Here is a 25,849-nt window from a genome sequence, read left to right as displayed (position 1 = left end):
ACCCAACATTAAAGATGAGGAAATACATACTAGTGGTTATAATGTTATTAGACATGATAGGCTGAACAAGCGTGGTGGAAGCAATGCCATGTATAAAAATTTCCTCAAAATTGAAAAATTAATCTGTACTCCCCCATATCTATCAGAAGCAGAAATTCTAACTACCCGATTTGAAGTAAATCCACATAAAACCATTATAAGTATTGCCTCCTACCAACCACCAGGAAATAATCTACCTACCATTGAAAGTCTTCTATTTTGAGTATCCTCTACTTTCAACCAAGAAACTAATGTGCTAGGTGATTTCAACTTGGACTGGCTATCCTGCTCATCTGACAGCCACTCCAATTTTATTAATTTATTCAATTTCACCCAAACTATAAACTTTCCCACTAGAATCGATAAACACACCAAGAATGAATTTATTCTAAACTGGATACTAACAAATAAGCTGAACTTTGCCCACCAGGCTGGGTGCCTCTCAGATTCTCTCAGTGATCACTCCCTTACCTTTCTTTATAAGGAAATGCATTCACTCCCCCTGTAATGTCACTTTCAAACACATACGCAACAAAATAAATTTTTCTCCTACCATCTTAAATTCCCTAATTCAAAACTACAACTGGTCACCTCTAAAATCACTCCACCTAGACCAAGCTGTACAATATTTTAATGATACCTTCCTCAACATCCCTAACCACGCTCCAACAAGTAAAATTTGCTCCAACGCGAAAAACCTACCTTGGATAACCAAATATGCTAAATCTCTTATTAAACAAAGGGATAGAGCCCGGACTGCTTAACAAACCTCCAAAACCTCAGAAAACCACACCTCTTAGAAACAACTAAAAAACCTAAGAAGTAAAAAGTATGACAAAATATCTTATTTTCTAGCTAGTCAGCAAAAAGACAAATTGTTTTTCTTTTGGCTTTTCCCGGTTAGGGGTCACCACAGTGGAACTCTGGTCTGCTAATGATTGGCAGTCAATTTTTATGGTGCCGAAGTGCCAGCCCGACCTTCAATGAAGGCACGCCCATTCACGCATGTCTTTCGAACGCCACACGACCATGGGGAGGACATGCAGACTCCACACAGAACGCACCCCAGCATCTACAACAAATAGCACTGAATGTATAACATCCCAATTTAACTCATTTCATCACAACTGTCACCGCACCTTTTAACAATAAATCTAGCCAACCCCTAACAGTGCCTACCTCTACTAACTCTAAACTCAACTACTTCTCTTTTAAACCCATACAAACCTCTTATATAAAAAAAACTATCAAAACTAAAACCTACCCATCTAGCAGCTGACCAACTCCCTAATGACTTCTTAAAAACTGCTGCAAGTTCCAACACCTAGCCTGTATCTATCCTAATCAATCATTCCATTGGAGAACAATATGTCCCCATACTATGAAAAATATCCCATATAAACCCCTGCACAAGGGAGGCCCATCTAAAGATCTCTCTAATCAGTCCATTGCCATTCTCTCACCCCTAGCCAAAATGTTAGATAAATGTATCCATAAGCAGCTCCTAGACCACCTCACTACAAATAACCTCTTATCTAGTTCACAGCACGGCTTCCGTCCAAAACACAGCACCTCCACAGCCCTCATACATTTCACTAACTACATCCATCTCCTCAAAAACAATTGACAACTAGTATCTACTATATTCCTTGATATGTCCAAAGCTTTTGATACGGTATCCCACCAACTTTGAGCTTCTAAATTTTCAACGTAATGATTGATTTTAGACACTTATATTATTTAAGTTTGTGTTGTTTTATAACATTTGTGCTTCTTTCCACCAAATGTTGCACACTGATTGGCCAGTACTATCACATGTACTTTAAGGCGGACTTTTAAAATTAACTACATTGTTGCAGTTACCTCATTTCTGAAGAAGTTACTCTAGCAGAGTGACGAAAACGTGTTTAGTTGTAATAAACTTGTTATACATTAAATAAACAGTTCCTTGCGAGTGGCTGGTTGAAATCCTTTTGTTTTATTACATCCCACCAACTACTACTCAACACTCTAGCCTCCTTCAACCTCAACTCTACAGCTCTCAACTTGTTCTTTAGTTACCTTACTTACCTTACTAATCAACAACAGGCAACTAAATGGGATAAAAAAAACCTCTCCACACTCCTCCCAGTCTGTTACTGTTCCTCAGGGTTCCATCCTTGCCCCTCTCAATTTTTTATTATATTCACAAATAGTCTAAACACTGCCACTAAATCTGATTCTATTACTCAATATGCTGACGATGCTACTCTTATTTGCTCTGCTCCCACACCCCAAGAACTCCAAGATAAACTGCAAAGGTCATTTCTAGATATTGAAAATTATCTAAATGAACTTCAATTCATCCTAAACCCAAACAGAAAAAAATTAATTATCTTCTCTAACAGGAAATCTAAAGCAAAACTACCTCATCTCTCCATCTACTCCACTAATAGCACTATAATACAACCAGTTAACCAAGCAAAACTACTTGGTGTTACAACAGACAGCAACCAAACATTCAATAAGCATGCATCACTCACAAAAAAGAAAGTTCACATCAAATTTGGTGCTCTATATAGGGTCAAATCTTACCTTACTCAAAATGCCAGACTAGCCACAGCCAGGTCTCACCTCCTATCTACTCTTCTCTACTGTTCTCAAATTTCCACTGGCCTGCACAAGTCTGATTTACATCTACTTGATTCCTGCTATAACAAAATAGCTAAATTTGTTGCTAATATACCCAACAGGACCCATCATTACCTTGCATTTAAAAATTACACACTGGCTTGAATTTCCCAGTCTGTTACTGCTCAATCAGTTCACCACTGCCTACTGTATTATCCAGAAACCTGAAAAGTGCCCTGCACTTTCCAACTTAGTACAACTAAATTCCAACCCCAGGACCCATAGATCATCTGATAAACTTGTACTCAAGGTTACAAAGTCCCATAATTCCTTCAGTGACTCTCTCTTCTCCTTCAAAGTAGCCAAACAGTGCAACCTATTATCCCAGAATATCTTAAAAAAACACAGGTAGTCATAGCTTCAAAAATCTCCTAAAGGAACGCATTACTCAACAATGGCTATGCTCTTGTAATACTCCTGGCTAGTTTCTCATGCCTTCAATCAAATGTCTTTTATTCTATCTTCTTGTCTTAATTCTACCAAATGAAAATGGCAGAATGGTTTTTAGTTTTATATCTAATGAGTTTCATATTACTGTCTGTAATAAGGCTCAAGAAATGAATGTTTTCTGTTTTACATTCACCTTTTGTAAATTGTGATTGTTAGCAACTGTCAAATTTTTTTGTATATTGTTTGTAAATCAACGAAAAGACTGGAAAAGCATACAACATTCCTGTCCACGGGACTGAGAAGGCATCTGTCTTCCAGGTCTATTTTCAAGGAATTCTGGAACAGAAATTCTTTAGCTGCCTATTTTTTTTTTGTAATCTTTTTGTACTATTGTTATGGAGCTCATCTCCCCAGGTCTCTGTTGAAAATGGGCTACTTGCTCAGCCGGACACTACCTGGTTAACAAATGTAAAATAAAATTAAATAAATAAATAACTTTTTTTTTTAATTGCCTTCAATACCTGTTGCACATCCTCAGGGGAAAAAAGGCATAAAATTCTATTATCCAGGCAGTCAAAAGAACAGTTTTCAGGTTGGTGTGTATAAAGTAACCCCTGTCTTGTGTAAATCAGGTCTATGGAAGGTAGATTGGATACACTAAACTGGCCATAGGTGCAAGTGTGTGCGTGCATGTTCATGGTATGGAGGAAGAACTGTGGCAAGGCTATCTACCTAGCAGTTTGAACGTTTGAGCTAGACAACTGCAACTGCCGAAATGACACCTCAACCCTTATGTACAAAAATATGAAAAAGGGGTTATGGAGGATGGCAGAGTCCTGTCTGACCTGAGGTAACACTGAATTTTTCTCATGCGAGGTCTAGCCAATGGAATCATAAGAATCATAGAAGGCATGTATCCCACAATCTTGAGAAATACCCTGTCAAGTACCTGATTTTGATTGAAAAAAAAAAAAAAAAACTTGGGAAGAACTTTTGGAATATTTCTAGTTTGTCTGGAAGAAGAAAGAATTTTCCCAGGGCATAATCTAGCAGACAAGCTCAACAGCTTAAATGTAAACCCGTTTGTCACAAGATGGGTTGCAAACTGGCTAAAGGACAGAACACACAAAGTCAGAATAGCTGGAACTATGTCAGACTCTAAGCCAGTCACAAGTGGAGTCCCACGGGGCTCTGTCTTGGGACCCCTCTTGTTCGGCATTTATTTCTCAGATGTGCAGGCAAACATAGGGGGGTTGTGGCTGACAAAGTTCGCAGATGACTGCAAACTAGGCGCCATAGTCGACACACCAGCTGACACATGCATCCTCCAGAAGGGCCTCACAGAAACAGACGACTGCTGCCAGAGTCATGGCCTTAAATTAAATGCCAAAAAATGTATAGTCATCCCCTTTGGAAAAAACAAAGTACCCACAAATTACCACATAGGTGGTAATCCATTAAGTATGGAAAAAGTAATCAGAGACCTAGGGACCCAAGTTGACAGTGACTTCTCATTTGACACCCACGTCGCCAAAGTGGTTAGAAAGACCTTCTACCTTGCCCACCTTATCATGAAGGGATTCACATCCAGATCAAAGAATGTCATTGTACCCCTATATTCCTCCCTTATCAGGCCTATGATTGAGTACAATGCTCCATTTGGTATGCACCTCACCCGGCACCTGCAGCAGCTGGAGAGACCCCACAAGTACCTTACCAAGAGGATCAAGGGTCTCCAGCATATGTCATATGCTACCAGACTGAAAAAACTCCAGCTCTATTCAGTAGCATACCGCCTGCTCAGAGGTGATCTGTGCCTTACGTACAAGGCCATGTCCAATTCAGAATTAATGTACATGCTCCACCTCAAAAAATCTAAATCCATCAGAGCCACGAAAGCTAAAGATCTAAACCCCAGCACAAAAATATGAATAGGGCATGCTGGAGGGACAGATTCATAACCCAGAGGCTTCCCGCACTCTGGAACAGGATACCTGTCCATGTTAGGCAGAGCCCCTCACTGACTCTCTTCAAGAGAAATCTGGACGAATGGATGGGTGATCGTAGGTTTACCCCGGGGGGTCATCTCTGTGTCATTGCTAGATAGAGGCACAGTAAACTAAATTTAATTTAAACTGTACACTTTTGTATCATTACATGGGGTGGCGTAAGCCACATACACTTTGGCTAGGCTTATAAATGCCCTAGGGCAGATAGCCTAGTACTATACTATGAAACTATGAAACATCTTAGAAAAACTGTTCTTTGTGAAGGGATGACATATTTTCGTCAGTTCACTTGAAACCCCAGGTGAAGTAGTAATTGCTGAACACATATCAAAGACTTAACAACTAGAACAAAAGTCTGCAAATACAAGACAACCATCCAAATAAGGAAAAATATGAATATCTTGAAGTCTGAAATAAGCAATTATTCAAGCCAACTTTGCAAATATCCTTGGAGTAATAAGGTAGTCCAACAGGTAAGAGAGAGTTGCTATGAGCCAGATACAGAAAAGAAAAGTCTGAAATGTTTGCCAAAGGGAATGTGATATTAGGCATCTTTTAAGTCTAGCTTTACTATGAATAATACAATATTCAGATACTTCCCAAGCTCTGCCCCAACCCTCTCAAAATTTAATGACCTCACCCAGGACTCCTCATCCATTGAAGTACAGCTAGAAATATTTCATCTTCTTCTAAATTCCCCTAATGCTCTGCACCCCAAAACATTTCTCACGTCAAAAACAATCAAAATACCCCCCCCCCCCAAAATAATACCAGAATAGAAACAGTACATCAAAGCTACCAGTGGTTACAATAGAACGCCACCTAAAACTTGATCTACATGTTCAACAAACTGTCAAAAACACAAGAAACTTAGTTCATTATATAGAGATAAACCACTGACAGCACTACAAAAAAAAAAAAAAAAAAAAACACGTTGCATCAACGTATTTATTATCACCTCTCCTTTATGCTTCTGCCATCCTACCATTCATAAAGCCCAAAAAAATGAAACTAGACAGTTATAACAAACTGTTTTGCCACCAATCCAACTACAAAAAGTCACACTGCATAGCCTTGAAGCTATACTAGCTACGACTCATATTTCACCTACTAACAACTACTTATTGCCCATAACCTAATATCAAACCTCTCAACCCCATAGCTCAAAAAAATCTGGACAAAGCCCAACATAATGGGGGACAAGGGTCCAATACTAGGGACAGATTTTAAACATTGCTCTTACAAACTTAGAAAGTTGGTAGAATAACAGGATTTGTCTTTGCATTTTCCAAAAGGATACAAGGTCTGAAACTCAAACATACGTCATTATTTAGTGGCTTCAATTCTCAGATCATCCCACTGATTTGTCAGAAAATCACAAGTTTTATCAGGAATAAACCAAAAATATGATGCAAAAATCTGGACATTCTATGAAAATCTGGACAGTTGAGAGGTATGCCTAATAAACCAGAAAACTGTCCAGCACTACAAAACACCATAACATATTCCCTAGCCAGAGAACCAGTCTGAAAATAAATCAGTTTTACTCACCACCAAATCTAATACTGCTGGTGACTCACTCTACTCCTTCCATGTTTCCAAACTTTGGAATTTCCTACTGCTACTCTTACAGCAAACTGAAAAAAATAACATTTTCAAAAATCAACTTAAACAATACCCAAATAACTCCTAGTTATACTCTTGCACAACCCCAGGTTAATACCTTAACTGTAAGCATAAAAAAACTACTGTTACTATGCTACTATATGTAATTGTCTGACTCCTCCTAGTTCACTGCATACCAGTGCTACTATATGTAACTATCTGCCACCTAAGTCTTTCAAAATACTAAACTTTTCACTTCTCACTCTTGAAAATTTATCTAACTACTAACCAACTATCATACATTTACCTCATTTAACCACATTTGCAATACTTTTACTCTTTCCACCTCAATTTAATCTTTGGCATTAAATGAAAGAACCCAATTTTATTACTCACAAATATCAAGTACTGCTTAGAAACAGATTTTTATATAGTGTACATCAGCATAGGTTCATCACAATATTGGAGGATTTGAATTATGCTCATGTATTTTACTGAAAGTTGTTTAATCCTATATCTCTGTACTGCAATTGTTATTGTGTGGAACGTTTCTACCCAGGCCTTCGCGGAAATTTTTTTTTTTTTTTTTTGGACAACTCTCCCAGTCAACAAATGGAAATAATGATAATGAAGGGAGCAAAGGTAACAGGGGTCTGAAGGAATAGCATTCTGAACTTTGGAAACCTAACAAAAAAATAAAGAAAGGACAGGTCTAACACATGCCTCCATGTCCCCTCTTTCTCTAAAAACATCCTTAAATAAAATCCTATTGCCCATCTGTTAGGCAGACACCAGTTCTAAGACTCAGAGATAACTGGATGGAATAGGGTAATTAGTTTACTGGACAAAGAGGAATCTCCTGGAAAGGAGGGAGGGTTTTCTACTGCCATCATTGAATGACTTTGAGAATCTATTTATTTGAAATAATTTGGTATCATAAAGAAAGGGAGAGATTACCAGGTTAGGGTGTGGGAAGCCTAAAGAGCCCAATAATCAGTCTAACATTTTGCACTGTCCTTGACTTTGAGAGGTCTTCCCTTTCTTTTTGGAGCATCCTTACCATTGCTTATTAAAATTCTGTTTAGTGGTATCTTGCTGCTTGAACTGACTTTAGAAAAACACAGCTGAAATGGAAGGATTTTTTTTTATTTGCATTAAAAATTGTAGGTTGGAAGATTTTGGTCACTCACCAAATGAACTTTCCCCTCTCATCCAACCCCTTAAACACATTAGTTGCAGAAAGACCGAAAAGAACTTCCACTTCCAGGGTACAATTTAAAATTTCAGTTTCAAAAACTTCAGGACGATTTTGAGAATATAACCAAACAAATGTCCTCATGACTCATGGAACCGGCCATGAAGTCTTGACCCCAGGAGGTCTCCAGTTCCGAAGAAATGGAAGAGCTCAACGCAATCCTTGGCTCCAGAGAAGAGGTTCATGCTGGAACCGAGAGAGTCGATGCCAGGTGGGTTTGGTGCCATGGGCTCCAATGACTCAATAGGAGTTGGAGGAGGAATATGGGGTGGAGTCATAATGGAACCAGTCCCAGTGCCGACTTGGCTGGGAACCAAAGATATCCCCTCACCATCAAGAGCTGATCCACCAGTACCATGATGTCCGATTCTGAGAGACTCTTAGTGGATCGAACAGAGGAAGTCTAAGGAGACCTAAGGGATCCCCGCTCGACAAAGGGGTTTGGTGGATGGTCCTTGAATGGGTCGATCAAAGGGAAGTATCTGCATCTTGGTAAAGGAGGCAAATCTGAATGCTCCAGTACAGATATACTTTTGGTGCAAAGACAGTTCGAGCTGAATCCAAGGATTTAGTAGGTGCCGAGTTTTTTACCATTCAGTGCAGAGCGAACTTTTGACACCGAAGGCTGTTTCAATACCTTCTTAGGAGGTTCCGAGGAGGTACTCCGAACAGAGCAAGTTCTCTTTTTATGCTTAGAAGAGGAGGAAGAAGATGACTAACTGGCTTCAGTCCTGGACCCAGAAATGGCCTCTTCAAAATCTTCCTTTAGTAAACCTTTCAAGAAAAGTCTGTTTCTCCGCTGAATGAGAGTTCTGGCACAGAAACCATGGCAAATAGAGCAGTTCTCTTGTAAATGTACTGCCCCCAGACAGTATACACAGGAGAAGAACACTAACAAGATAAACCAAATCTGTCTAGGCCAGTAAGGTGCAATGAGGATGACTTTGCTCTTCAACCTGGCGGTTTTTGAAGAAATTTAGGGATCAAAGGAGTTAGGGGATAAGCATAGAGGAGACTGGTGGACCAATCGTGGAGTACAGCATCCCTCGGGTATTCCCACGGTGGGAGGGGGGAGCAGGGCAATAAAGCTGCTGCACTTGTTTAGGGTAGAAGCAAAAAGATTGCAACAAGGCTGGCTCCAACTGATGGAAAATCATTTCTGCCACTTTTTTGTTGAGGGACCACTCGTGAATTAGTATAATAGTCCTGCTCAATTTGTCTACTGTCACACTGGACTTTCCTGGAATGTGCATTGCTATCAGAAAGTAGTTGGAAGAGACTGCCCTTTGCCACACTCTGGGAGCTTCTTGGCACATGTGGTAAGACCGGGTTCCTTCTTGTTTATGTACCAGACAACAGACATGTTGTTCATCTGAATTGCATAGCAAATGTCCCTGAAGGGAAAGAGTATTGGAATGCTTGCAACACTAAGAGCACTGCTCTCATTTCTAGGCCACTGATATGCATTTTGCTTCGGGGGACAAAGTTCCTTGGACCTTTTTCCCCAGGAAGTGCTCCCCTCAATCTGGGATGTGTCCGTGGTCACTACGGTCTTAGGCTGAAGGAGAATGAAAAGACCACCTTGAAGAACTTGATCTGATCAAATCCATCAAAGATACCTTTTCATGCTTGTGTGATTTTGTATTTGCACTGACATCTCGATAAAGAATCAACCCATTGAGATGCTAGCATATACTGTAGAATCCTCACGTGGAATCTTGCTAGAGGAACTAAAATTATGGCCGCTCACATTGATCCTAGGGCTTGTAGAATCAATAGTGCTGAAGTTGTTCTACTGTGAATTATCTTCTTGACCTAGAATCTGATAGTCTGTACTCTTGTAAGAGAAAGAGAAGCTGTTACTGATACCGTATTGAAAACTGTTCCTATAAACTCCAGTACCTGAAAAGGTTTTAAATAAGATTTGCTGTAATTTAAAGGTAATTCCCAGAAGGGAGCAAGTTAGGAATACCGGATTTCTTGCTCTTATGAGTAGATGCCTGGTCAGGGCAGTAATGTGCCAGATATCTAGATATGGAAAACACCCGAAATCCCTGCAGTCACAAGGGAGCTGCTAAGTACCTTCCAGACTGACTGTTCATTTTTATGCAACAGTACACATCTTGAAGGTCTATCAAGCACATCTAGTCATCCTTGCCCAAAAAGAGCAAAATGGACTGAACCATGACCATCTGAAACTGTGCGCGTCAAACTGAGTTGTTCAAGCTGTTGAGATCCAAAATTGGTCTCCAATCCCCTGTTTTCTGTGGCACTAAAAAGAATCTTGAGCAAGTTCCAGATTCTATCTGGTCTGGTGGGACCTCTTGGATGACTCTCTTCTAGAGCTTTTGTATTTCGACTGCTGCTGTTTTCCTCTGACAGGGTGGAACATCAGGAAACTTGCAGGACGATGGAGGTAGAAGGGAAAAGGGAATTATACAACCTCTGGAAATAATCTTCTGCACCCACAAATCTCTTGTAATGTCTAGCCAGGTTATCTGGTGCAAGGATAAACAACCCCCAAATGTCTCCGGATAAGGACAATAAAGCCTCCTTTCAGGAGCACTGACAGGGTCTTTGGTTTTGTGGACCACCTCTGCCACATGGGCGGCGTCTTCCATTTGAGATCCCCACTGCCTCTTGGAAATAGCTAGATATGGACCTGGGAAAGGACACTGGGATTTTTTGAACCACATTTTTCGCCCTCCTCATTGGTTCCTAGAGAAGGTCCTTTGAGGGGGCAAAAAACGTGGTTCCACAGCAGAGAGGGTCTTTCTATCTTTTTTGCACCAGATGAGTGTGTCCCTCACTTTGGTGCCAAATAAGGAGGTTCTGTCAAAGAGGGCACAAATGAAAGAGGACTTGAAGGACTCTGCAAAGTCACAAGTTGGATCCAGGCATGCCTCCTAATGGAAATGCCTGAACCCGTTATCCTTGAGGTATCCCCTCGGCTGCATGAGAGATGAGCCTCATGGAGGACTTTAAAATGGACTGTAGTGTCGCCAACTCTGAGGCCACAGAAGCTGGAGTCTCAGCAGGAGTGGTTCCTGAAAGAGATTTTGATAGTTCTTTTATAAAATTCCTTTGTAATCTAGTGAAATGTGCCAGGTAGTTTAGTGACCTAAGAGCGAAGGTTGCTGAAACAGACATGCCTCCCAAACCTGTCCAAAGCCCTAGACTCTCTGGTAGGGGGATGGGCAGTGAAACTCTTATGCAAGTTCCTTTTTAATGGCAGCCACCATGACCACAGCATCCATGGGTACTCCCTTATTCCAAATCTCCCTCCCTCCTGCAGGTGGTGCCAGAATCTGATCTGGTCTCTTGGGGATAGGTTCAACTGAGTTGGGCTCATTCCATGCCCACTTAGAGATTAAGCCAATGAGCTCATCAGCAGGCGGAGTTACCCAGGAGGTAGACTGGTCAGATCCAAATGCCTCCAGAAATTCTTCTGAAGGAGGACTGTAGGAGAACCAACCACCCCTTTGTTTAAGGATCTCTAGGATGTCTCCAAATGAGACATCTTTGGGTAAGGATCTTTGGGATCCTTCCCCTTCACTGAAATCAGTATATTCAGTGATGAATTCCCCACAAGAATCTAAGTTCACTTTCTCTTCTGAGGTACTTCTTTGGGGAGATGGTCTGGAGAAGTATCAAAAAAGATGGTGATACCCTGCTCGGTAGCCTGGAGATTTCGGGCTGGCTGTCCCCGTGGAGTCGAATACTGAGGTTCAAGGTGCAGAGACAAATGAGATCCTGAAGGGAGATCTGAGAGGGGAGAGACTATTTGTCCTGCTGAAGCAGAGAAAACTCTCTCCACCACTTCAAAAGCACGTCCCAGGGAGAAGGAAGCTGACAGAGCCGAGAAACATGCTTCTATCCCACCGGCTCCATCTGCCCTGAAGGCATTCTACCCAAGGCAGAGGTCAGAGCCAAGCTGTCCAATACACAGGCTATGAGGGGCAGGGATAGTTCAAACAACTTTGGAGTTAACCCCAACACCTTGGATGTGTCAGGGATTCTACAGCTCAGAGTCATCTGGCACCAAACTCATTGGAGCCAGAGCGTTCAGAGAAATCCTCAAAGCCAAGGACAAAAATATCCTCAGATTCAACCCAGATGGTCTATGCAAACTCCAAAATGGATGGCTGGATCGAAGAAGGAGCAGATAGTGGAGGGGTAGAACAAGCCAAGGCTTCCTGACCCAAAGGAGTAGAAATCAGGAGAACACCCATCTGTATCTGCACCAAGAGAAATATCCTCATCATCCTTTCTACATCAACTTCGGTCAGACTCCTGAAACAATGAGAGGAGGCTAAAAGATAGAGATTTTGAATGTCATCTTTCCATAAACAGGGATGGAACCTCCGACGGAACCTTGTCAATTTCTCTGTGAATAACGAGTCTTTGGGCAAGGCCTCAGATAAGACTCACTTGAATCTGAAGAAGTTTTTGGAGATTCCGAAACAGGCTTCGGAACAGAAGACTTCAGATCAGTCTTGTGCTAAATTTTGGGGGGTTCTGTCGATGACGGGGTAGAAGATCCAGACGGTCTCAGGGACTTTCTAGTAAGTCTCCTTAGGTTTCGTTTTTGGGGTTGAGGCCCAGTAATTGCTTCCAAAAAAAGAGAAGGTAGCAAACCTTTTAAAATTAGCTTATTTTTTTCGATCTGCTATGGCTGGCAGGTTAAAGTTTTTACATATGGAGCAGTCTATGTTCAAGTGGTCTGGGCCCAGGCAATACACTAATAAATTAGACGTATCTGAAAGCGGAAGCTTGTGACCACATATTTGGCATTTTTAAACACCAAAGGGCCTTTTTCTGACATCTTTAAAACAGATGGAAAAAGAAAGAAAAAAAAATATTTTTTAAATAAGAGGCATGGGAGAAAAAGTACCAACAGTGGTACACAAGACTACACTAAACTCTGTAAAAAAGAAAAAAGAAAATAGAAATTATAATATCAGCAATGATATATATATATATATATATATATATATATATATATATATATGTACGAGTAATACACCACTATAAGACTAAGAAAAATAATTTATCTTGAAAATAAACTAGAGAGCTCATTTGCGAAAGTAGCAAATGAGATCAAAGGTAAGTTACAGGTTGGTGCATTATGGATAGGTTAGGAGCTCCAGAGCTTTTTGGTTACTACGAGATATAGTAACAGCAGAGTTGGATCCAAACCCAGCTGTTGAGGAATGAATGAAAACTGACATCAGATAAAAAAGTTTCAGAAAAAGGAAAGTATTTTGGAGGGAACTATGAAGCAATACTTTCTTCAGAATCTTCAAGTTGTTCACAGAATCCTGAAGTACAGCATTCTCACTCTAATCCCTACTCTGATTGAAAATAGGAGTCAGAAATTGAGGGAACAATTTCTTTTCCTTCCTGAAGATGGATTAGTAAAATAAAATGAATTCCTTGACAAATCCTAACTAATCTTCCTGTCCACTGAAACACAAACAGGAGATGCCACTTTTTTTTCTTTTCCTGAGATGCTCCCTGGAAAAGGATAGACTTAAAATGGGCACACTATCTAGAGTTCAGGTGCCCTCTCCTAGCTATGTAGCAGACATTGTCACCCCCACTTCCTCCAAAACTGACAAAAGCAGTTCTTACTTGCCTGTGGAGGACACTCCTACAGCCACAGAGGAGACATATATCCCTGGTCCTTAGTGGCTTTAGGTGCTACAGCAGAGGGGGTGGAAAACCAATGAGCAGACTGAAAAACCAAATCTGGCCACAGTAGTGTCGCCCAACCATCAGCAGCTGAAGCACAACCACAGCCAGCCTGATACCCAAAGACTCCCTGAGAACATTTTTCTTCTTGCAGCAAGGGAGAGAAAGAACACACAGAATGGTAACTGCTCCAAAGACCCATCTGGGAAAAGTACTGAATACTTATTCTGGAGCCTGGGAAAGTCATATCAGGAAAAAGGTGGTTATGAGGTAAGAAACATACAGTTACCAAAAGCACAGATTCCTTCCCCTAACAAATGTAATGTACATGAATACGTAAAAAAAAAAATGTTGAAAGGTAGTTTTTGCCCCCCTCAGTTTGGTCACACAAGCATTCACAAAGTAAAAATCCCCTGGTGAGTTGAGACATTTCTACAAGTAGAAGTTTCCCCATCAAAAAAAAAAAAAAGTTTTCAAAAAAATAATTTGTGGAACGTTTTCTCCAGCAGCTGACTTATCTACCCATCCTTGAAGCCAACTATCAACTCCAAGAACCCCACAGAGGGAGCATGGTTCAGATGGCAAGAAAGTTTTGCAGCTTTTGGCACTCTACATTTTATATGGAGTTCTTCTCTGGCTGCTGGTAGTGTAAAGTGTGTGGAAGGCACCCTTAAGCTTTGAAACGCTGGCCATTTGGTCATATCCTTGTCAGGATACAACTCAAACAGCTTAGGCTACTGCAACACTGACAATGTTGAACATTAAATCTGCCAGGGTTGAAGATGACCTAGACTTTCATGTCTCACACTACCAAAAGAAGTCTGTTGCTCCACCTAGAATGCCAGTCTTTTTGGGTACTACAAACTGTCTAACTTAAGGAAAAGCTTACATATGCTGCTGACTTGAAGACCATGCTTTTAAAGGGTTACAGTTGGGTTCCCACCATCACAGAGAAACCTCAAGTAGATGAACCGATAGACAAGAAATATATCTAACTAAAATAGGACACTCCTCAAGGAGCCATTGAATGGGCTAAATCCCGAGCAGCAGTACCACCAAGGTAAGGAATCAGAAGACAACACCAAGACATAGCTTAAACAGCTGAGTTTAAAAGAAAAGATCTCCTAAAAGCAGCCTAAACTTCAGAGATGCAGTTAAAACAATCATGCTTGTTGAAGGTATTTACCAAGGACAATGAGCCTTGCAGCACAATAGTCTATAAGACAGACACTGTTAGAGCAAGTAGTGGAATTGGCTCTGACCACAGTCATTTGCCAGTAGGTGGTAAGTCAATTTGCTGACTTCAGTTTGATAAACTGGTAAGTGAACTGGTCTGCCAACCCTTTTCAGTTCCAACCCAAGTACAGCAGAGACATAAAAATTAACAGCAGAAGGATTCAGATATAAAGGCAATATACTGTGATAAAAGATTTAAGAGAAAGGCATTCAATATAGTATGCAAGCTACAAAAAGGTATAGATAAATTAACTACAGCTGTATAAGAAACACAGCACACAGATTAACACCGTGACTGAAGGATGGTAAAAGAGAAGGTTACTGACAATTCTCCAAAAAGCAAGGGAGTACAACTCGTACACCCTTCTAAAAGTAACGCACTTCCTACAGCTTAACACTTCAGTTGATAGTGCACACCAAGGGTATGACTGCTTCAGATATGGCAGACTGGATTCCCTATGTGGAGTGTGTATCGAGGGAGGGGGACTGAAGGTGTGTTGCACAGAAGTTGACCACTAGAAATAAAGTTTTCCAGGAAGGAAATGGTTTTAATTCTGCCAAGCTAGCAGGTTCAAACAGTGGATGGGCAAAACCTGTCTATCATGAAGCTCAGGGTCAATGAAGAGCTGGGTTTCTTAACAGAGGACGAACATGAAGTACTCCCTTAAGGGGCTGCTTGATCAGTCAGTGGTGGGTCACAATTCTGTCCTCCATAAAGTAATTATGCACAGAAACAGCTGACACACACACACACACACACACACACACACACACACACACACACACACACACACACACACACACACACACACACACACACACACACACACACACACACACACACTGTGGAACAACTGAGCCTCAGACCATACAAATGCCTGAGGTAGGACAGAATTACTCTAAGGCTAACAGACATGGGCAGTATGAACTTCACTCAGCCCAAATTAAGAACATTTCCCATGTGAAGGCAAGCCTGTCAAATGGATGCTTTCAGTCAGCCTCAGTCATCTCAAAGATCCTAGCCCAAGACCAAGGAGAAATACAGAGGGCTGCATCAGAAACCAGGTCATGAGGTCCAGGCAACTGTACCACCATCCCAGCAAAGAGGGATGTTCTTGGTAGGACTGTTAGAACCCAAAAGGCCTGACAGCAGTCCAGTCTAAGCCACCACAGAGCTCAAGAATTATTTTTATTCTTTCTTCCCTTAATTATGTGATGAAGTGTGGAACAAAGAGAATGGCGAGAAGGCATACAGGCACCACGAATGCCTAAGAACAGAATGCAGTAACTGTCATCCCCCCTCCTGCCCTGATGCATGAAGCAGAAGAGGGAAAGGAACACATTCTCTTGCACAACAAATAGGTCAATTTCTGAAGTGCTACTTCCAGAAGACCCTTACCATAGAAGACTTGGGCAACCAACAGGGTACTCACACCTATGGATGAGAGCCACAGACAAAAGGATGCTCATCTATGGCACAGTGGATAAGCATTAGTTCCCTGTACAAGGTGTAGGACATTATACTCCTTTGCTTATTTAGAGAACATATGGCAGACTAGCCATTATAAAGAGGCCTAGGAAGAAATTTCTTTAAGGACTTCTCTGCCAAAGGCACTGCTCCAAGTTCCAGCTGTTAGATGTGCATCTTCCTCCTCCTCCATCTTCCAGGGAAGACCACCTTCTTTGCACAATGTGAACATTTAAACAGGCTTCCCTGCTACAAAGGAAATTAAACAACTGTCAAGATCAGGTATTAATCAGACTTCAAAAAGGGAAGACTGACAACAGGTGGGAACTGTCCCACCGCACTCTAGGGGCAGTGGGAGCTCTCCCACAGCACTCTAGGGGTGGGCAAATGGGATCCAATACCAACAGCACATTCATGAGTGCATGTTGGCTCTGCAGCTAGACATCCTACAGCCCACTATAGGACCTGTGCGAGACATGTAAATGGCACACTAAAGATCATGGCTGCCTCCAGGCCTATAAAGCACAGATGAGTCTAAACCTGAAGTACTACTACTACGACAACTAAAGGCAAAAATTATGATCTTGCGGACCATTTCCAAGGGGTAGGAATTACATGCAGGTGAACTGTGTAAAGGTTTGTCACAGAGAAGGACTTCCTCTGAGCTAATGTCTGACAAGAACTCTTCCTGTTTGTGCTGAATTCATAACAGCAGCATCCAATGGTGTACCAACAGCAGAAACATTTCCAGGGAATCAAAGACAGACTCACCAGGAGACAATCAAGGATGTGCTAGAACCCCAACAGGTAACCCCAACAGGCTAACTACAGCGGGGAGAACCTGCTTTTTCAAGACATCAACAAGGTGGCCAAACAGCATATCACCCAAAAAAAAGGCATCCAAAATAATGTTCCAAAATGCCCCTTTAAGACAGAATAGTTTCAGTCACTCCACTTTGCAAAGGCAGCCCTAACACAAAGGAATATGTGCAGTCAAAATTACACCAGAACACACTCGCAACCAACTCCTGCGGGGTGTGGACAGTCAGTCATGATGGCCCTCTGAGGAAAGACTTCTAGCTTATCCAACACCTTCCTAAAGAAATGCATCTAGCACTGGAACAAGTTAATGCACAGATGGGGCACCCCAATCCTCATCCTGGCACAGGAGAAACTCAACTGCCACATCTGTCAAACTCTGAATTCCTTGTTCACTGACATGACAAAATGCTACAGTCATCAGGCCGCATTACTGGACTGAAGTTATCAGACAGAGGTCAGCACTGCCATACTTAAGAGACTTAATGTGACTTAACAAGTGAGGTCTTGTAAAGGATACTAGAATGCGCTGGGGCCAACAAGGCAGAATCAGGGTACCTCCAGAAAGTAAAAATGTGATATCTAATGATAGACTCTAGTGAAGGGATGAGAGCAGACCCAATGCTCTTCAGAGCAACAGGCCAGTCCAAAATACTGCTCAACAGCCTGAAAAGGAAAATTGATTTGAATGTAATATAAGTGGGTATGGCCTCATTACTCCATTCTGCCTCAGAGACAGGAGTCCTCAATGTTTTCTGCTTCTTTAAACCAGAACCTGCATCCCCACTGCCCATGGGTGTGTGAGCCTGTAGAAGAATGACCACTTGACTAAGTGACTGAATATCAGTGCATTGGGTCCTAAGGCCATATCACTTGGCAGCCAAAGGCAAGGTGAAGTGAGACCTGAACACAACTTTCAGACCTTAACTCACAATGATGGGAGCTTGAATTCACACTTTAAGCACTCACCATACATAAAACAACTGCGTTAAGGTCAGACTCAAATATGTAAACTGCAGTAATGGACAAAGAGGTGGCCTCTCTTACAGTCAGCTGGTGAAGGTGTATCAACTGTTTATTGTGACTTAAGTATTTTGGATTATTAAATCGTTTTTATTTCATCTTGTGGTTCTTGGAGAAAGATTATTCTGTTCCACTGAGGTGTGTTTTTTGTGACTTTTTCGATATACATGAATGGCCAGGGATGTTCCAGTTTTTTAACTAACTCCAGGAGGTATTTTAACTGATACTCCTAATGGCTCTATTTTATTAAACCAAGAAGGAAGAGCTAATCATTTTGTTGCTAGTGCTGCTCCTGTTACAAGTAATGGTGGTGCCTTTTTACGATTTGATGAGGCAGTAAATAGTTGGTTAATGCCCCCTAGTAATCTATTTGAAGGAATACAAGTTTCTAACAATGTTGCTACAACATCTTTCAATTATTATGACATGTTTGGTCATTTGGAGAAAGATCTACTTAAGCTAAAAAGGTTGCAATGGGACAATGTTTATTTTGAATGCTGCCTACAAACGCAGAGAGTTCCTAAAGGACTTAGAGTCTCTGTTATGCCAGCTGGTACAGATTATCCTTCTGATTTTCTGAATAAATGGGTAGAGCTGAACCAAAGAACTAGGCTACAATATGTAGAGATGCTTCTTGAATATAATAAAAATAAAATGGAAGACCTGAATAAAAATATTAGGTCTACATTTTTTAAACTTAAAGATTCCCTTAGTGCAGACAAATTTTCAATCTAAATTGACTGCAGTCCAAACGAAATTGGAGAAAGAGAACGAACTACTCAAAAAAACGTAAAATTAGCAAGTTTGTTTGTGATAAGGCTGACAACGAGGGTGTGACAGTATCCAAACCAGTAGAGGGAGGAGCAGTAGCAAATGCGCCTGCAGCTACATCATCAACGGAGGAGTGTAGTGAGACAGAGACTGTTCAGTTGGGAGATAATATTCCAAGGAAATCAAAAAGAATAGCTCAACGTGGTGAGAATGCAAGTATGTCTCATGAAGAAATATCAACTAATTTGAGTAATAACGCGTCCGATAATGTTAACAAGGGTTTTCAGAAGCCCTATTACAGTCAGCTGGTGAGGGTGTATCAACTGTTTATTGTGACTTAAGTATTTTGGATTATTAAATTGTTTTTATTTCATCTTCTGGCTGTGCTTGTGGTTCTTGGGGAAAGATTATTCTGTTCCACTGAGGTGTGTTTTTTGTCACAATTATGTGAGCTTGAATTCACATTTTAAGCACCCACCATACATAAAAAAACTGCGCTAAGGTCAGACTCAAATATGTAAACTGCAGTAATGGACAAAGAGGTGGCATCTCCACAGTTGACTCATACAGGCCTGAAGGCAATGACCAGGAGGAAAGTCCACAAACCTGAGCACACTGTATCCATTACAGCCCGGCTCTACAGACCAAGTCATTGGACAACAGATGATTATTCATATTCAGGGTCTCAACAAGGACTTTGGAATGCACTCCAAAGATAGAAGCCAGGGACAGGACACACCTAACTCGAAGACTGGTTCAGGCTTGAGACCTCATTACTTATGGGCAAGCATATCATGTGAAGGTTTCATGGAAGCAGCTAAACAATGGACTTGACTCAAGGAGGTTCAACATGTTCTATCAGGACCTGATCTCCAAGTACTTAACCCCTGGTGAGGATCTAAATTACAGCTAGGGTTATCCATCTTTGTAACAGCCCTCCAATGCTGCCATCCATTTTAAGCAGGACAGCAACTTCTCCTGTTTTTGATGTTGAGTAGCTGAGTTGAGCCTCAAGCACTTAATACCGTGCTCTTTCATGAGATAGTATTGCCAATACCTGTGAAAATCGTGGCTGGTAATGGCAATCATAAAAGTAAATATTGTGACGTTCAATGCATGTCAACACAGGACACTACCTTTTAATTGAGGAACAAGACCCTAATTGTGCCAGTGACTTAAAAAAACAAAACACATGGGCTGTATGGCAAGTACATATATTAGGCATGTTATGTTAGAGCATTCATCAGGCAAAGTAGACAGATTTCTCAATTTACAAAACAATAAAAAAACAACAAAAGGTGAATTCCAGCTGTTGGAGAAGTAATCCCCACCCAAGGACCCATTATGGAGGGTCTAAGCAGTCAGACCTGTACTTCCATTCATCCACCACTCCCTTTTTCCATTTTTGCACATGGAGTCTGGGTGTCACTTCAGTGACAATCTACATCCAAGGTTTACACTGCCAGATGGCTAACCCTGATGCATTAGTTCTTCCACACCACACACTTGCACGCACAGTCACACCTATGGCCAATTTAGAGTATCCAATCCACCCACTGCATGTCTTTGGAATGTGGGAGGGAACAGGAGCACCCAAAGGAAACCCACGCGAACACAGACAAGACATGCAGACTCTGCACAGAAAGCACCAAGGCAAACTTCTTGCTGTGAGGCAACACTCCATTGCGCCAATGTGCCACTCTAAGCTATGCTTGTATGATGGAAAACAATACTATATATATATATATATATATATATATATATATATATATATATATATATATATATATATATATATATATATACACATACATACACAATGTGTGTGTGTATGTATATATATATATATATATATATATATATATATATATATATATATATATATATATATATATAAAATAAACACAGACATTTGAGAAAAAACATAAAAAAGACAAAGCAAGCATTTTCACAAGAACTCCTAGATTCAAGAAAAAACAGCATTCCAACACCCACTGATCAAATAGCTACTAGTCTGAAATAGGACAGTCTGCAATACAAGTATGATAAAACAGCTACTCATATCAGCCAATACTTACGATAGAAAAAAGGAATGAACTCCACTGTGAGAGGAGCTGGCTTAAATTTTTGTCTGCTCTTCTCTGTTGTTATCAGTCCACTGTAGAATAATTAATACAGAATTAGAAAAATGCATAACTTAATGTCATAAATTAACTTCAGTGCAGGTTAAAAAGATAATTTCACGAAAACTGCAAGGTGATGTGAATGTAAGAGAAATACCACTGAGTTAAGTAATTACATCTTGAATACTGTGCTATTCCTAGCTTGTTACTCTATGTTAGTATCAGACATGCACCTTGTGACACTGATTTCAACCCCGACTGGCAGGACCACTATAAAGCAAAGTAAACACTTGTATGGTATCAACCTACCAGGTTAGCAGCTCACTAACTGCTACCTATTCCAGTCAATTATTTCTTTAGTCTCACTGTTGCACCTACTCTGCACTAATGCTTCATACAGATGTATAGCCCCCTCTTTCTACTTCACAAAGTCCTGTTTCAAAGGCCAAAAATCCATGCAAATCAACTGCTGTCAATCCCCTCACAAGGCAAAGAAAATACCTTAACTCTGACAAAAACTGTCGACTGGTACCTGCTCTACTCTCATACAGATCCCCATCACTGCCCTGCAATTTGTTCAATAAACATTCCTCCTTATCTGAGCTGCACTCCATATGTTCTATCCTTTAAAATAATGCAAGGTAAGGGGTGATCACTGTTCCTGGCTAACTCCCCAAATAAAAACACTAATGCACCAAAAGACAATGCATGGAAAAAGTGGAAAACTAACCCCATATTTCACTACATTTTTACAAATTTTATAAACCTTAGGAACAAAGGCAAAGTCAACCTACTGCAGATCACAACAGTAAACTATCAAGAAAGCCAAAACACTAAGCTGATGTAACGTTTCTTGGTGAGCATAAATACCTGCCACTTAGTGGCCCCAGAAAATAACATTCCTTCTCAGAGGTATGCTGTGAATTTCTTAAAGACTCAGGTTCTCCAATATCAAACAATAACTTTTCTTTATAACTTTTTAAAAATGCAGTACATAATCTTCTGTTTAAAGAAACAGAGTGTACAGTCTTCTAATAATATCAAACAAATCCCCCTCACTCTAGCTACATCCAGGTTCTCTTTAAAAAGAGCTTTCTTTATCTCTCAACCATTTGTTTTCATTTTTAACACCTCAGTCTACCAGCGCTGTCCTTGTAAAAAGTGCCACTATCTCCTTACTCAAATTAATGACCACATCTTAGCATGACCACTACAGATCCACCAAATAACTAAGACTCCTAGTTAATATATTTTTTTTAATTACTGCCCAAATATTTTTTTCTGCAAGAATATCTACTATCTTCAAGGCAGCATGGTTTCTAGCCAGACTTCAACACAGGCTTTATTTACTGCTACCAACATGAATAAATATTTATTATCAGGTACAACACTATAAACCATTCACACCCTTTAAATCTTGGAAATCTTAGTTAGCAAGAACATCCTCAACAGACCATTCTAAGTAACAACTGGAATAATTTATTTCATTCCAAACCTCTTCTTGCCTTTGGCCTCTCACAAGAATCAATCTTAAGACCTATCCTTTGCAGTTTATTATCTTCCTCCCCTCTGACTTGTGCCAAATAAACCTGATTCTCTTTGCCAGTGGTCTCTTGTTCCGCAAAAGAGTTACAATCTCTGTAAACCCTACTTCAAGAAGACCAACAATATTGCAAATGGTTTTCTAGAAGTAAACCAACCACTAATTCCTGCAAAATAAAAACTTTGCTATTTAGTATCACCCAAAGACACTAACTACCTTTCAGTATAATTCCTTGATACTCACGTGACACTCAAACATTTACACATATAAATTCAAAAGATACTAGGCTACATCATTCCTCAGATTTCACAATATACATCTAGAAACTATTACAAAATAATGCATCAGCTTAAAACTACTCTCTTACTGTATCTCAAGCCAATGGCCCCCAAAACCTACATATTCAATAGCTGAAAATGTCTTCAGGTTAAAATTAAAGCATGCCCTTTTTCCAGTAACCCTAAGTCAGCCAATCAAAATCTGTCATTTCACACACCTCTCAAATGCCAATACAGTTCTACTCAATTAAGGGAAAAGCACAGTTGTGTACACTTACCATAAGTGTAGATGTTAGAGTGTATTCACTGTTGTAGTCATTACATTTGGGTTATCTGCTTGCAGGTAGCCCTCAGTCGGCCTGATTAACAAAGTCTTGGGTCCTGCTTCGGTTGCTGTCCCTTCTTCCATGATGTCAGGTCGTCAGGGGTATAAAACATGCAGCCGACACCATTACATCAGTTTTTCTTGCCCCAGATGTCAGATGCCCCCCTACTGGGAACCAATTAACTATAAAATACAATGATATACCTCCAACAACAAAGCAAATACACCAACAAGCTTTTAAGCATAGTAAAGGAAAGTAGAGGTATAGCCAAAAGAAGTCAGGGGGCTGGAGGGTGGGTAACCAGGACTGCAACAGTGAAAACACTCGAGCATCTACATTTATGGTAAGTGTACACAACTGTACTATGTTCTTCGTGTTTCACTGTTGCAGTCATTACATTTGGGTAGATTCCCAAAGCTATGGTTGGGAGGAGAAATTTAGATAGCATTAGGACCAGCTATAAGGCCCTGCAGGACTGCAGTGGCAAAGACAGCTCTGGATTTAGAGAAAATTGGCAAATGATAATGCTTGGTGAAAGTATGTACAGAACTCCAGGAAGCAGCTTCTAGGATGTCCCTGGTAGGAACTCCTCTGAGAAAGGCTGTAGATGTAGATGCAGCCCTGGTGGAGTGAGGTCTGATCCCCTGTGGGATAGGCTTTCCCTGGTGCTTATAGCAGAAATGAATGCAATGGCCTATCCATTTAGAAATGGTTTGCTTTGAAATAGCCTTCCCCTATGCCCTTGCAGCAAATGCCACCAGCACTTGTTCAGATTTCCCTTGAGATTTAGTCCTGTCCAAGTAGTATCCAAGTTGTATGTGCACATCTAAGGAATGCAGTATCCGTTCCCCTTTGTTCTGTGGATTTGGAAAGAAGTTTGGCAAATGAATGGACTGATTAAGAGCCACACTGGATACCACCTTGGGCATGAAGGATGGATTGGTTCTGAGGGACACCCTGTCCGCATGAAAGATGATGAATGGCTCCACTGCCATAAGGGCCTGTAATTCAGATACCCTTCTTGCTAAAGTGATTGCTAAAAGGAAAGCTGTTTTCCAAGAAAGAAATTTTAAGTCTGCAGTAGCAGCTGGCTCAAAAGGAGGTAGAGTGAGTTTCTCCAAAACAAAGTTAAGGTCCCAGGCTGGGGTTGGAGTTCTCCTGGGTGGTCTCAAATTTTTTGCCCCTCTGAGGAACTGCTTGAGCAGTGGATGAAAGAAGAGGGGAAGTTCTGTGTTGTAATGAGCTGAAATGGCTGAGGCGTGAATTTTGATGGAGGAAAAAGACAGGCCCTTGTGAAACATCTCAGCCAAGTATTGTAAAATCTGAGGTAAACTGGGCGCTGCTGTGCTCATCCCTTGAGATTGGTTCCAGGCACAGAATCTTTTCCATTTTTCAGCATAAGATTTTCTAGTACTAGGCCTCCTTGCCTCTAAAATTATATCCATCACAGGTTTACTGAGGGATAGCACAGGAGAGATTAGGTAATTAGCCAGGCTGCTAGGTTCAATGTTAGAAGCGGAGGGTGCAGAATCTGGTTCTCCTGCTGAGATAACAGGGAAGGAGTCTGAGGCAGGTGCCATGGGGATAACCATGACACACTGCGCAGGAGGGGACACCATTGTTGGCATGGCCAATCTGGAGCAATCAAAATCATCCTTGGTTTCTCCTGTTTGATTTTTACTAGTACTTTGAAGAGCAGAGGCAGAGGGGGAAGGCATAGACTGCTAGGTTTTTCCAGCTGAAGGACAGAGCAGCCAATTTCCAGGCTTGTTTGTTGGGAGTCCTTGTGCAAAATTTGTCCAATTGGTAGTTCAGGGGAGAGGCAAACAGGTCTATATCTGGGCTCCCACATTTGCTTGTCAACATGTTGAAAATCCTTGGTTCCAGTTTCCACTCATGTGGGTCCATGAGGTTTTTGCTTAGTCCATCTGACAGTGTATTTAATTTTCCTGGCAGGAATTGAGCTTGTAGATGCACTTGGTAGCTCAAGGCTGTGTTCTACAATGTCATGACTAGTCTGCAGAGGGGGTAAGAATGTGTACCCCCCTGCTTGTTTATGTACCACATAACAGTGGTGTTGTCCGTCTTTACCATTAGTTGTCCTGGAAGAATGTGGTCCTTGAAGGCTGTCAGAGCATTCTGTACAGCTAACATTTCTTTTTGATGGATATGCAGGTGCATTCAACTTGGGTTCCATTTGCCCTGAATGCAATTCCCTGCCAGGTGAGCCCCCCCATGCATAGTCTGATGCATCTGTTGTTCGGGTTTGGGTAGCAGGGGGTGGTGTGAAAGGTAGTCCCTTGTTTTGGTGGCAGGCCTCTGTCCACCAAAGAAACTCCAGGCGTAGGCAAGGTATGATAGGAATCACTGCTTCTAGATCCTGAGAATGTTGAGACCATAGGCTTTTTAGATACCACTGCAGTTTCCTCATATGCAGTCTTGCATATTGAATTAGAAGAACGGAGGAGGCCATGAACCCCAAGGCTTGCAGTACATGTCTTGCAGACAGCAGGGTTTTTGTGGCCACTTGTTTGAAGTAGGTTGTCAAATGAATTTGTTTCTCTGGCGTGAGATAAGCCATCTGGGAAGACGTATTCAAG

The 25,849-nt window shown here is 41.0% G+C and overlaps 1 protein-coding gene across 1 annotated transcript in view; it reads right to left on the bottom strand.

Moving 5' to 3' along the window:
* NBEAL1 (neurobeachin like 1) overlaps window positions 1–25,849 on the bottom strand; it is a 2,263,075-nt gene that overhangs the window by 1,841,445 nt on the left and 395,781 nt on the right. Inside the window, exon 9 of the mRNA XM_044075407.1 lies at window positions 21,058–21,137. Coding sequence (XP_043931342.1) covers window positions 21,058–21,137 — 80 coding nt within the window. The remainder of the gene's footprint in view (window positions 1–21,057; window positions 21,138–25,849) is intronic.

This window comes from Protopterus annectens, chromosome 6.part1, assembly GCF_019279795.1.
Source record: "Protopterus annectens isolate FY-2018-M chromosome 6.part1, PAN1.0, whole genome shotgun sequence".
Classification (NCBI taxonomy): Eukaryota; Metazoa; Chordata; order Ceratodontiformes; family Protopteridae; genus Protopterus; species Protopterus annectens.
The sequence above is the reverse complement of the archived record's forward strand: the minus strand, read 5'-3'. Positions and strand labels throughout refer to the sequence as shown.